The sequence below is a fragment of the Rattus rattus genome, chromosome 6, assembly GCF_011064425.1.
Source record: "Rattus rattus isolate New Zealand chromosome 6, Rrattus_CSIRO_v1, whole genome shotgun sequence".
NCBI classification, from domain to species: Eukaryota; Metazoa; Chordata; class Mammalia; order Rodentia; family Muridae; genus Rattus; species Rattus rattus.
In genome coordinates, this window is record NC_046159.1 from 106,702,215 (window position 1) to 106,715,585 (window position 13,371).

The 13,371-nt window shown below is 40.4% G+C and overlaps 1 protein-coding gene across 2 annotated transcripts in view; it reads left to right on the forward strand.

Annotated features, from left to right (window-relative positions):
- Chchd3 (coiled-coil-helix-coiled-coil-helix domain containing 3) overlaps positions 1 to 13,371 on the forward strand; it is a 251,796-nt gene that overhangs the window by 91,174 nt on the left and 147,251 nt on the right. For both annotated transcript variants that reach the window (XM_032906793.1, XM_032906795.1), the window contains exon 4: positions 2,458 to 2,575. In XM_032906793.1, the coding sequence (XP_032762684.1) occupies positions 2,458 to 2,575 (118 nt within the window). The remainder of the gene's footprint in view (positions 1 to 2,457; positions 2,576 to 13,371) is intronic.

Here is a 13,371-nt window from a genome sequence, read left to right on the forward strand (position 1 = left end):
TGGCTTGGACCCCAAAACCTCACCCAGTGCTGTCTTCATACGCAGCAAGGTGGTAGGCCTTGTTTTCTTAAATGTTGAAGACCTTCATATGCTAATAGATTTGCTTCTTTCCTTTCATTTCCAGTACTTTTTGATCCTCTGGGTTAAGCAGTTATATCATCATTAGTAATTAAACTTGTTCTGTATATCAGTGAATCCAACTAGAAAAAATTCTTTATTAAAACTAGCTATACCAAACAGAATGATAAAATGTAGTTCTGTAGATTCGTAGTCCATGTTCACAAATAAATGTCATTTTTGAACATAAAGCACATGGATGTATGTGTGCACATGTGAAATGTCTAGCCCACTTCTTGGCATGTAGTGGGCGATCCCTAAGTGCTGTTATTTTATTTTAGTTGTTACCTAACATGTTAAACAGGCAACTTTTAAAACCGTGGTGTAGCAGTATTCTCATTAAAGTGCTTCAAATGCATAGTTTTATAATCTGGCTTGAGAACCTTAGCAGTTATCAGTGTACTCGTGTGGACCACTCCATTTTGGTGTTACTCCCCTTTGATTTAGCTCCAGGATGTATTTGTGTATCGACCTGTGGCTTTCCAGCTGCAGAATGCCAATGCATTAGAGTCACTGGGCAGGGCTGCACTAAAAGACATTTTGTTAGACACTTACCCCATGGTTCCCGATGCCTAGATGGGAGGCGCTGCCTGGGATTTACAGTCCAGGAACTCCTTAGCTGCTTCTGCTGCTGTGTGTCCTCACTCTGAGCACCTGATCTGGGAAGGCAGTAGGATCTGAAATTATAATCCTCTGTGCGAGAGTCAACGGCTGATGCCATGCTGTTGGGTTTATTAAATATTTTAGAGAATTTTGAGTAAGCTTATATTTATTTCTATTGGTTTTTGTTGTTGTTGTTGTTGTTTATTTGATTCAAGAAACAACTTAAAATGTTTACCATCTAGGGAAAGGGCATAATTCTGGAATATATTTTACAAGATAATTTTATCTGTTACAACAGTTCTAAGAATGCCAGGGTGTTAGAATGGTGTGATGGTTTAAAATAGTAACAAGAGTTCTCTACTTCCTTTCAAGGGTCACTTTGATAGACTAGCACCAAGTAAAATTTAGCACTCATCATTCACACTCAGAAAATTTCACTCAGAATGACACCAACATAACAATTTCACCCCCTTTTAAAGCATAGCTTACATCTTTGGAGTATAGAAGTATTATTCTTTCAAAAGAGAAAAGGCAATCAGAGAATCTTTGTCCATGAGATTAGACTGAAATGATCTTTCATTCAGTGCTTCTGAGTGCCTTTCTGTGCAAGGCATTATGGCAAAATCTAGTGCCAAAGTCATTTGTCATTACCATATCCAGTGAGGGTATTTCAGTAGATTGTCACTTAATGTGGGTCTAATTGTGTGATGAGACTATGGATCACCTTATTGCAACTGTAGGCTTCAGTAATGGAATTAGCAGTGTGCAGATCTTGACCCTGCCACTGCTGCCTTCTTGTTTCCCTAGACCATGTCTTGAGTGTAAGGTGCCCATTGGAGGTATGGTAGGTGGGAGCGGTCACTTCAGCAGCCTGGAGCCTGCTATTCAAGGCCTATTCCGCATATGGCGATTGTTGGAAGATGGAGTGATGTACTGGTTGGAGAGACTATCTGAGTGTTACTGGCTAACCCCTGCTTTTAATGTAGGATTATGAAACCTGAGATCTCAACACCTTGTTCACTACTATGTCATCTATACCTGACTCAATTTTGAGAGGAAGATGTGATAAGCCTTCTCAAAAGGGCGGCTTGATGAGCTCTGTGCATGTGTGCATGTGTGTGGAGAGGCCAGGAATTTAGCTCAGCAGCAGGAGGGCTTTCTACCTTGGGTTTTGAGATGGCGTCTGGGACCTCCGACTTGCTAGTGGGCTAGGCCAACCAGCCAGCCAGCAGGCCAGGGATCTTCCTGTGTGTTTCTCAAGTGCTGGGTTACAAACACATGCTGCCACTACATCTTTGTGTGGGTACTGGACACATACTCAGGTCCTCATGCTCGTGGGGCAAGCTCTTTACTTACTGAGATCTCCCAGTGATGGGATGTGTAGGTGAGAAGTTTTCAGTTTTACCTGAGAACTTTGTTAAAGGCACTTTGTCAGCTGGATCAATACCTTCTCCTCTTAGAATTCTGATGTTTTAAATGTGTGGGTGGAGGCTGCAGGGATTTCTGTAATATAAAGATTTGATAGATTATGGGCCAATGTGATTTCAAATTTTGAATTTATGGCTGTATGTTTCTGCCTTTTTATTCAGTTTTTTTTTTTTTTTTAATTTTTAACACAAAGTGATGTCAACCAGCAAAGTAATTTTTTTCTATCTAGGTTATTAAATCATCTAAAAATAATTTCAGTCATTAAAATAATTAAAAAGAAAGTATTATTACCTTTTTTTGTCTTTTCAGCCTTAAGCATGCCAGGGACCTAGAAAGAGAGAGAGCTGTGGCCAATGAGCAGCTGACCAGAGCTATCCTTCAGGAAAGAATATCCAGTGAGGAGGACCGCACAAAGGTGAAGCATCTGGTGAGTCTCATCCTGGTAACAAAAGATGCCTTGTCATCCTGGGCACCCATCCCTGAGGTTGGGAAGCTAAGCTCTCCACTCTAGCTTTTATGTGGAGAACAGTAATGTTCCCATGACCAGGTTTTCTTGAGTTTTATGTATTACAAGTAGCTGATAAAGGGTGACCATCCAGGTCATTAAGGCAGGTTACTTCAGAAGTATTGAAGGCACAGGTGGTGCTTGGGGAGATCTGTTTGTTTTTCCTTCCTTGACGTTTTTGTCTCTTCTGTACTGGGCATGGGCCTGGCCTTTCTCTTCCTGCTGACCATTTCCAGACGCTTCCGTGGTAAAACTCCAGGAAGGTGAGCTGAGCTTTTGTCAGCCAATCTCTAGGCCTTACAAAGAGAAACTGTCTCGCTTGGAAAAGCCCTTTAAAAGACAACCAGAATTTTTTTCAGTAAAATAGTTTTTAATTTTAAGTCTATATAAATACTTTAAAATAACCAAAAATTTAACCAATTTAAGAGTCACTCACCCATATATCTTTTCCTGACATGGTCATAGTTTACACTGTAGTGCATTTCTCTGTAATTTTTTAAAGGTTTCTTTTATATAACTTTGAATTTGAATAAATGCTGTATGTGTGCAAATATATTGGTAGATTACAGTTTTCTGAAATGTAGTTTCTATGATGATTAGTATCCTCACCACTTATTAAACACGGTTTCCATTGGCAGCTAAAACCCCATCTCTTCTGGTTCAAGCCTCTAGCCTGGACTTCTCGGTCCCTACTTTTCTTCCTAGAAATATAGGCGAAGCTGTTTGGGACCTTTATTCCTTGTTAGAACACACAAGGGAACCAGTGAGGTGGAACACAAGGCCTCACGCGGAGGGCTTTGAATTCCAAAAATTCTTGCTCAGTAAGTGACTGAGAACTGCTGAAACTAGGTGCGAAAGAGGCTCACTTCTCTCTCCTCTAGTGACTCTCTGTCTCTGTCTGTCTCAGCTTAGCAGTTTCCCCACACATTACTATTAGGATAATTGAGTTTGTTCCTTTACTCTCTTTTTTTAATGACTGACTTTACTACTTATTCATGATGATGGAGTACAGTGTGATAAGTAACCCCATGTATACAGTGTGTCTGATCAAATTAGCAAAGTGGTATTTCCTCCTGGCTCATTGTGTGTGTGTGTGTGTGTGTGTGTGTGTGTACTGAGAAAGCTTAGAATTCTTTTTGTGAACTATATAATAAATTGCTAACAGCATTTCCTTTTTTTTCTTTTTTGTCTTTAAAACCTTTTATTCCTTTATTTGAAAAGTGAGCCATGTGCAAAAAGAGGAATGAACAGCGAAGTCAGTTTATAAAGCTCCTTCTTAGTGACCATTCTGAGGCCCCAGGCTTTATGGGGATGGAGGCGTTGCCAGAGAAGGGGAGATAGACCAGGAGGGAAATGCCAGTGGGCTGACCTTGGTCAGTACCTCAAGCATGTATTGAGTGACACTAAGGAAGGAGGGTCAGAAGGGACACCAGCAAGTTTAAAGGAGAAACAAAGTACTGAGCAACTGAGATCTGATTCTGTCTGCTGTCTCTTTGACCTGAAGCATGTTTTGAGGAGAAAGTGGAGAAAGTATCAGGCTAGTTGTCTGAGAGCTCATTTCATTCACAGTAAAGCCTCACAATCTGAAGGCTAAAGACTAGGAGAGAGCAGGGTAATGGTGCTCATGTACCTTTCAGGAAGGTCCTGGGGGTATTTCTGGTGAGCTTTTTTTTTCTGTGCCCCTTCTTGGTCCTCTGTACCTCATACCTGGAATACTCTTCTCTCAATGGCTCTTTCTCTGAATGTGGCTGTATGGTCTTGTTTACTTAGTTTAAGAAATAATGAAAAGACAGTCTCTTTACACACATGGTGAAGCATTAAAAGAGGAACGGTTTCACAGAAAATGTGAAAGCTTGATCCTGTAGAAGCCAGAGGCAGCTCCCATTGTGACGCGGTTTGGATGGGATGGTATGTTCAGCCTTGTTTGTCTTCACAGCCTGTGTATTGCCTGTTTTCACTTTACTTAACGACTCATGTAGAAGACACTGAAGTGTACTGTTTGTACCTCTTCCTTACCAGTCATGGAATTGTGTGGTATAGATGGCCAGTTTCAGCACTCACGGTTGCTCTGTCTCACCACTCATCACAATGCTGGCTAAATCGAGTCCTCAGAACCCTTAGGGGAGTGGGTAGGATTGATATAGTGGTGACTCAGGCGGTCTTCACCTGTTCACATACTTGAGTGTTGTGGCTACAGAGGCATAACCACTACTGGGTAATTCTTGATGTGTTTACTGTATTATTGCTGTTATTGTAGAAGACATTCACTGGGTAAAGATCAGAAAATAAGTCCAGTAATGCATTAACATTAACATAAAATCATTATCCACAGATAACTATTAATGTTTTATTGTGTATATCTGCACGTGAATATATGTATGCTCATATATTTTTCCACATTTATGTGTAAGTGCAGATGCTTATGTTGTGCATATCCTTATATGTTTTGGGGTGAGGTTGTGTGTGAAGTTGGAGCTCAGCAGGGCCTCTCACTGGCCTGGAACTGTCCAATTAAGCTGGGCTAACTGGCCAGCAGCCCCAGGGATCTACCTGTCAGTACCCCTCCAGAGCTGGGATTATTAGTGTGAACTACCAGCCTGGCTTTTTTCTTGTGGATTCTAGGAATTGAACTCAGCTCTTCTGTGCTTGTGCGGCAAGCACTTAACTGACAAGGTAGTTCCCAACCTAAAATCTGTTTTTGTAAACAATCATTTTTGTTCAGATCCTTATGGTTCATGGCAAGCACCTTACCAACCAGACGCTCTCCTGACCCCAGTGTTCTGCCTTAGGTTTGAAAACGTTCTTTTTGCTTTCTATTGAGTTTGTCTATAACATTAATAGATTGAATTTGTCTAATACATTTACGTATGAATATTTTTCCCAATAAACGACTTTTTATAGTCTTATAATAATTTATACATTAAAAAATACTTAGACTGCATGGCAAAGTTTTAATAACAATACATACGTTTTTTGTATGTTCACTACTTAATGGCTGAGTATATTTCAACGAGTTCCCCCTAATTATCAGAATAAGGTGTGAAAAAATATAAAAAATTAGAAGAGTATAGTATTAGCTAAGAGGGCTAGCTGAAAGCAGGAAGACTGAGTTCAGAGCCAACCTGGGTCACATGAGAAAGTTCTGTGCCAACCTGGGCTACATAGTAACATTGACATCAAGAATAAAAGAATACCCTAAATTGCTGTTGGAAAGCTGTCACCTTGTGTTCGTCAAGGTGTGGCATTCGCCTTCCTCTCCCATCCCTGTGTTCTACATAGACCTTCAGGTTTCAGACTTGCATCTGCCACCTTTAGAAACAGAGTCCTGGTGTGGATCCTGTGCCTTCCGTTATATGTAGTCCCTTGACCCCTTCTCTTGAGTAGGGCATCTTTAGACCCTGTGGTGTTGAGTCAGCCTAAGAACTGCAGCATTATTCTACTGTGAGTGCTGGGTGCCTGTCACTGCGTGCCTTTAGTCTGTGAGCCCTTGGAGGATGGCCAGTATTGGCTTGTTTTGCGGTCTCTGGAACTCAAGTGTTACAGCCTATGGGAAAGTAAACTTTTGAGTTTTACGTATGTGGATTAATTAGAAAGTTCTTATTCGGGGTTGGGGATTTGGCTCAGTGGTAGAGCGCTTGCTAGGCAAGCCCTGGGTTTGGTTCCCAGCTCCAAAAAAAAAAGAAAGTTTTTATTCAATCAAACTGATATGAAATGTGTATCTTTTCTTAAATATTTGAGGACACAGCTGTTTTCTATATTGGGTTTTAAAGGGTATATATCTATATAGAGACAGATATATGAATAAAGTGAAAAGTCTTTCTGATGAGAAGATTTTATGCTAAACATGACATTGATGTTTCAGATATGATGTATTCACGAGGACTAGAGTTAGTTTTCTCATGCTTTTAGTGTATCTGTTTTGATTGCCATCTGACACATAGGTCAGAGGTGGAATTATCACTAGTGGGCTTACTTATCATACTGTACCCCATCATCATGTCAGCGCATATCAAGAAGTCTTGGGATCTAGACTTACATTTTTATGTCTGTCTACCTGCATGTATATATATTTTGTTGCTGGGAACTGAACCCATGGTGCTGTTGAGCCACACCCCAAGCCTAGCTTTAGACTTTGGAGCACTTTAGATCCAGATCTCACATTTATTTTCAGATATGCTCACCCTGTATGTGAAGTAAACCTACTCTTGTCTCTCTACTTTTTCCCACTGATCGGTGTTTAGCATGACTTCTTGGATAGAAGTTCCAGGCTTCCCGCTCAGTTTTTTCAACAGAGTCATGATGGTCTTGTTGCTAAAATCTAGAAATAGGTTCCAGTCAGAAATTTCCTGTTTGGAAGTCTTGTTTTTGCTGGAGAAACTTAAACCTGCTCTAGAAATGCTATACCATTTCCTCTCTGTCCTGTGTAACTGCTTCCAGATTTTAATCAGATTTTATCCAGGGGCTTGGGAGAGGCCACTCACTGGTGACTGTGCCTGTCTGATATGTTCACACTGGTGGTAAACCCTTCCTGGGCGCAGTGAAGAAAGAGGATTAGTGACAGGGTAGCACGGAGCCACACACGAGGGCAGTGCAGCTGGACATCCTGTTGTCCTTACGATCTGTGTCCCTAGTCTCATATTTGCTGTATCATTAGAATTCCTTTTGAAATTAAAGAACTAGGCTGATTTCTTACTTTACAATTATATTTGTTTTCTTTCTAAAAATGCCAGTTAAAAATAGTGATTCAGTCTTTTTTCTTGCTTATTAAATTATGTTGGTATAATGTTAGTAATTTTTTATTCACTATTGAGATGTTTAGTATTTTCTCTCTTAAAAAAAGATCTGAACTTTAAAGCAAGCCTTAATTTACTTGTGTAATAGCATTTATTAAGTGTCTTGGATCCTCTGCCCCTAAGTGTGACACAGCTTCCTTCACCCTCAGAACAGTTGTCTTTATTTCCTGTCTCCTGTATGGATGTTAGCAGTGCTGAAGGTGTGGAAGAGAACAGCCTGTCTTTCAGGAAGCCATCAAGGCAGAGGGAAGCAAGTGTTCTGCCTCCGTTTACCACGTTCTCCTTGAGGGAAGGTTCTGTGTGTTTCTGCAGGGTTTGCAGTCCTGGCGTAAGACCCTGGGTCTGACTGACATCTTCTTACATACTTCTCACTGTACTTAGCTCATTTTTTTCTCCCCATGACCCCTGTCTTTTTCTCTCCTCCTTGCTGGTTGGCTTCTTCACATCAGACAGTACGCTGTCTGTTTTCACTGTGTGTGTGTGTGTGTGTGTGTGTGTGTGTGTGTGTGTGTGTGTGTGTGTGTGTGTGTGTCTAGTAGTTTCCACATATGAGAAAGAACATATGAACATATATTTTGAGGAGACAGATATCATTCTTAAAATCAATCTTTTAAAGTTTATATATCTTACCAATTTATACTACTTACAGTGCTGTGAGAATTCCTACTTTTGAGGCTGTAGGGGTCTTGCCTTCTTTTTACGTCATTGCTGTATCTGCATCCATTTAATAGCTGCTTAGGTGCCCGTATACGCCAGGGTCCAACATACAGTTAGAAGCTGATATTGTTGACTGAATAACTGAATATGCTAAAATCCCAGAAATAAAAGAGAAAGAATGATTTTCTAGGGAATGGGATCCTGCTCTGAAATTGCCCTGAAGGTTGAGGAGCAGGGACTGTGTAGTGTCTTATGTTGTAGACATAAGCATGCATACATGGACATGGGGGATACACAGGTGTTGCTGAGGGGAAGCAGAGCAAGAAGTGTGGTGGGGTGTGGCAGCAATAGTCACCAGAGCTTAGGTTGTGGAAGGCACAGCCCCTTAGGAACCCTGGACCAAACACATAGGTGGGCATAGAAGATTTGAAGCGGGACAATGGAGTGATTTGAAACTTGTCTTCAGAGTTTAGTGATGTGTGAGGGCAGGAGAGGACGAGAACATGGGGGATGCTAAGAGTCCGAGAGAAGGCCTCACATTTACTTAGCAGAGAGCAGGTGAGACCTGAATTAGAGCATTGCTTACACGGAAGCAGAGTAAGGAGATAGAAGTAATACTTGAGAAATGTTTTAGTGACTTCAGGTTTGAAGTGAAAGAAGAATCAAGACTGACTTGAGGGCTGTGAGTCTGTGACAGTGAATAAGAATGCTTGCAGCATGCCAGACGGACAGCCCAAGTTTGATCCCTGAAACCTATATGATGGAAGAAAAAAGTGTCTCCCACAAGTCATCTTCTGACCTCTCCATGTGGGCTATGGGGTACTCAAATGCTTATTCATTTCCTCTCCCCCCTCTCCCCTCTCCTCTCCCTTCCCCCTCCTCCCTCTCCCTCCTCTTCCCTGTCCCTTCCCACCCTCCCCCCCCCCACAATAAATAAGCACAGTTCAATAAAAGACTATCGAGTCTTTGTGTCAGCAACTCTGTATCACTAGAAATTAAAAGGAAAAAAGAATAGCACTTAACCTTAAGAACTGTCCAGGGCCACTTGTGTACTGTGCAGTACTTCACTCAAGAGTTAGGGCAGGTACCAGCATTGGCTATTGTGTTGTCTGTTTTCTGAGAGTACTTTGCTCTTTCTTGACATTTATCTCCATTGCCCATTTATTCAACTTGTCCTGTGTATATGGTTCTATTAATTGCAGATGTGAAGGCAAATTAGGTCTGGCTATCCTTCTTCAGAAGCTTCACTGTAGGGAGGTCAAAGGTCATTCTTCTTTTCTTTTCTTTTAACCTTATAATTTTTGAATGTTTAAAAACCTCACACTGTTTAGAAAAATAACACAAAAAGTGGAGTGTATTAATGTACAAATTTTATTTTTGCAAATTTATGTGACTTCCACCAAAATGTCGGTTTTTACCCCCAGTTTCCTTTTTGTCTGAAACACACCAGTGAAGCAATCAAGAAGAATTGATTAATTTTGTGCTTCGTGCTTTTCAACTCTGCATTTTCTTTGTGCTTCAAACTGTGACAGTTGAAATTTTATGGTAAAAGAGGAAAAGGTTTTTAATTTGGGGTATGGAGAAAAATGACTAAATTAAAGGAAGTGGTTAGGAATGCCATTGCTATCCAGATGTGAGTCGGGGTCTGCCCCAGGCACGGAAGGCAGCCCAAGCTGTGATCCTGACACCAAGACTCTTGCTGGAAAGTTCTATGTCTTAGTAGCAGTCACTTGATTGGCCAGCTACATGAAGTTTCAGCGTGACACGCTGGTTGTTATCCTAAGTTCTCTTATTGAGCACTTAAAGATAATTAAGAAATTCTTCCTTTTTTTTTTTTTTTTTTTTTTTTTGGTGTAATCTAGGTGTTTGATTATCTCCCTAGTTGTTCTCCCCACGGCCGTCCTCTCAGCCTAGTTATTTAGATATACAGTGTGCTAGTTTGCCAGAAGGGAGGATAATGGTTTTGAGCTATTGAGGCCTGTTTAAATATACAGCTCCCATCTTGTGTTTGATGGTTTTGAGGCTGAAGTTACAGATATTTCCCCCAGGGTTACTGTAAGAATAGGATCTGGAATCCACCTACAAGTCCCCGTCTTCATAGGCCTTGCTCAGTTAATAGCTGACTGTGAACTTCAAAGGGCAGCCTCCTTGAAGAAGGTGAGTGCAGAAGCATGCTGTGTCCTTTTGCCTCCTGTGCATTTGGATTCAGCAGGCTAGCACAGTCTCCAAGACAAAGCATTCACATTCTGTTGTCTCCTTTTATGTTCTTTGTTAGCACATGTGGCCCAGCTTCCAGCGTGTTATGGTAGCATTATAATTGTCAGCCTGCATGCACACAGCCCTATGAAGAGATGGTGGATCAAATGTTCTCTGGAGTGGCAGGCAGCTCCAGATCTCTTGCTATTACTATGAGAGACGAGAAGATGTGTTTCAGCCTGCCAGCGTACCCTTTATGTGAATGAAGAGCCCTGAAGTGGGTAAGACTACAGTTACAGGTGCCTGACATGCTTAAACCTTATTCAGATGAATATATCTCTTAAATGCACATTGTTGAATCCCCTGCTTCTCCAGGTTGGCAAAAACAAAACAAAACAAAACAAAAATCTCCCAAAAAACAACAACAAAAAACAAACAAACAAAAAAACCCCAAAACCATAAAACCCATGATCTTATTACCAAATATCCTTGTGGAAGTGTTATTGTGTTGCTTGCATATTGAGGTTCTAAAGGTGGAGCATGGCAAAATGTCCTTTTGGCAGAGGAGGTTTGTCCCTGTCAGGAATGAGGAACTTTCCAGTGAACTCTAGTTCATTCAGACTACCATGATCTTGTCGACAAAGTAAGTAGAGATGGCAGCAAGGGTGCACATAATGGGGCTAAAGTTGCTAGGACTACTTCTTAGAATACTGTCATATTTTCATTTTAAATGCCCTTTGAAAATTCATCAGGTAGCTTGAAAAACATTGGCTGAGGGCATCTCAGAGCGAGTGATATCTTAAATGTTAGCCCTGCCACAAATAGCTTATTGACATTCTATCACTTGGGTCGTTATGGGTGTCCAGGTGAGATATGGAGAGCACTGAGTAAAAATCCATAGGTAACTGTGGGGCAAAGGGCTGGTTATACTGCCATCTCTCCATAATGACTTGGCATTTATTGTTAATATATTTGCTTCATAGCCCGGTTGGAAATGAACTGTCATTAGTGCCTTAGAATTTTATTGAACTGACACCATAATCTTATTTCCTCTTCAAGAGGCCAAGAAATATTGCCCTCAGTGTTTGCCTTAGCCAGTAACAAATCAGAAGTTTAACATAAGCATAATCAAGTCTGTCAAATCCCTGCAGATCCCAAGTAAGGGTTTTGCACAGTGGGTTGAGCACCTCTGTGTGCAGCAGCAGCCTTTGCAGTTTTCTTTCCCAGCAAGTCTCACAACTTTCTGTGGATTGTGTTCACCCTCATGTGGGAGGATCTATATCGTTGGCTGTGATAGTCCATGTGCAGAAAAAGAGAGCCACTTGTGGAAGGGACGCTTGCAGACATTCCTGCTCTGTCTTTTCTGCATCCTAAGTGGAACTGAGTTAGGCTTCCTTTGTTCTCAATGATCTGAGCTGTGCTCTGCTGATGTGTGTAAGAATGGTTATTTTGTGGTTATGGAGAGAACAAAGTTGCAGTATTTCCTTGTAATCGTAAAGACAAGCTTTGTTTTCCTCCATCATCATTCTTTTTCTTTTGCTAACTAGAAGGATGACTTTTGAAAATACTGAGGGGCAGAATTACCAAATGAAGTAAGGCCTTCGTTCTCTGGAGAGCAGGAATCTGTTTACAGTCCTGCAGTATTTATTACATACCTCATTTAGCCCATTTATCATTTTAATAGAAAAATGAGTCATTTTAGATGATTCTGAAATAATTCGAGGTAAGCTACATAGCCCTAGGCAGAATATGATTTACGGAGACAGACCATGCTATTTTCAAAAACAATAATGGAATGGCCAGCACCGATAACTTATGATTACTTATGCTAGACTTATGAGATGTCTTCATTGTCAGAGAGATTTGTTGATTAAACATTTAGAGTTTTTAGGTAGTTTACCCATTCTTTTATGACAGTGGTTCTACCAGGTCTCCTACCCTGTGCAAACAGAGATCCTCTGTTCCTCATACCAACTTTGCAATTACTGTTTGGTATTGTCCTGATGACAAAGATCATAGTCCATGTCATGGGCTCTTTTATTAGAGGAGGTTAAAAGACTTAGACACTTTGCGCTTAGAAATTAAACATCTCTGTTTAGAATTTCTTTGTTCCACCATGTGCACCTAGTTTAGGTCCCATTGGATTTAAGCTTAAAATACCTTTCCTTTGAATGCATACTTGATTCACTGGGGCATAGCTAGCTCATCTGCCATCCTACCTGTAAGTCTAGTTAGTACTGTAACGTAAGTTTTATTCATGGCCAAAATCATAGCCCAAACAATCTGAGTTTGTTTGAGTTACTTATCATTTAACAGAAACTTTGAAATCCCTTGTCTCATTTGGCGTATTCTGTGGGAGATTATTTATCGTACCTGTTGATGATGAAGTAAATATTACAAGCAACTGTGAACCAAAACGTTGCACAAAAGCAGACTCTGGCTTACAATGCAGATCTCCTGAGCCTCCAGGCTTTTATTTTGGGCTCAGTTTCAATAATCGGTTAATTTTAGTTAATTATTATTTTAACTTCTAGTGGAATTGATTCTTTATATTAGAAAGGAGTAGAATAATTCAGGAACAGGTAAAGGGTCAAAGCAGGAATTACTTCAGGCATAAATAAAATTTGTAAGTAAAAGCAGTGTGTTGTTCTACATGCAGAGGAAGTACTAAGGTCTAGCACTGTGGCTACTTGGACTAGAGGGCAGATGCTTTCATCTCTGGGCCAGCCTGAGTCTTGCCTAGTTTTGGAGGACTATATTCAGAACCCCTGTACTAACTGTGTTTTAGGATAATCTGTGTAACATAGAGGCATTGAGCTGTATACTATAAAACTATAAAGTCTGAACAAGCCATTTTAGTATTAAAATAGTTACCTTACGTGAATCTTTACAGGAAGTCTTTAAATGCTCTGTTTATTCTTATAGCCATTTAAGAATTTTTTTTTTTTTTTTTTTTTTTTTTTTTTTTTTATTTTTTTTATTTTTTTTTTTTTATTTATTTTTTTATTAACTTGAATATTTCTTATATACATTTGAGTGTTATTCCCTTTCCGGTTTTCGGGCAAACATCCC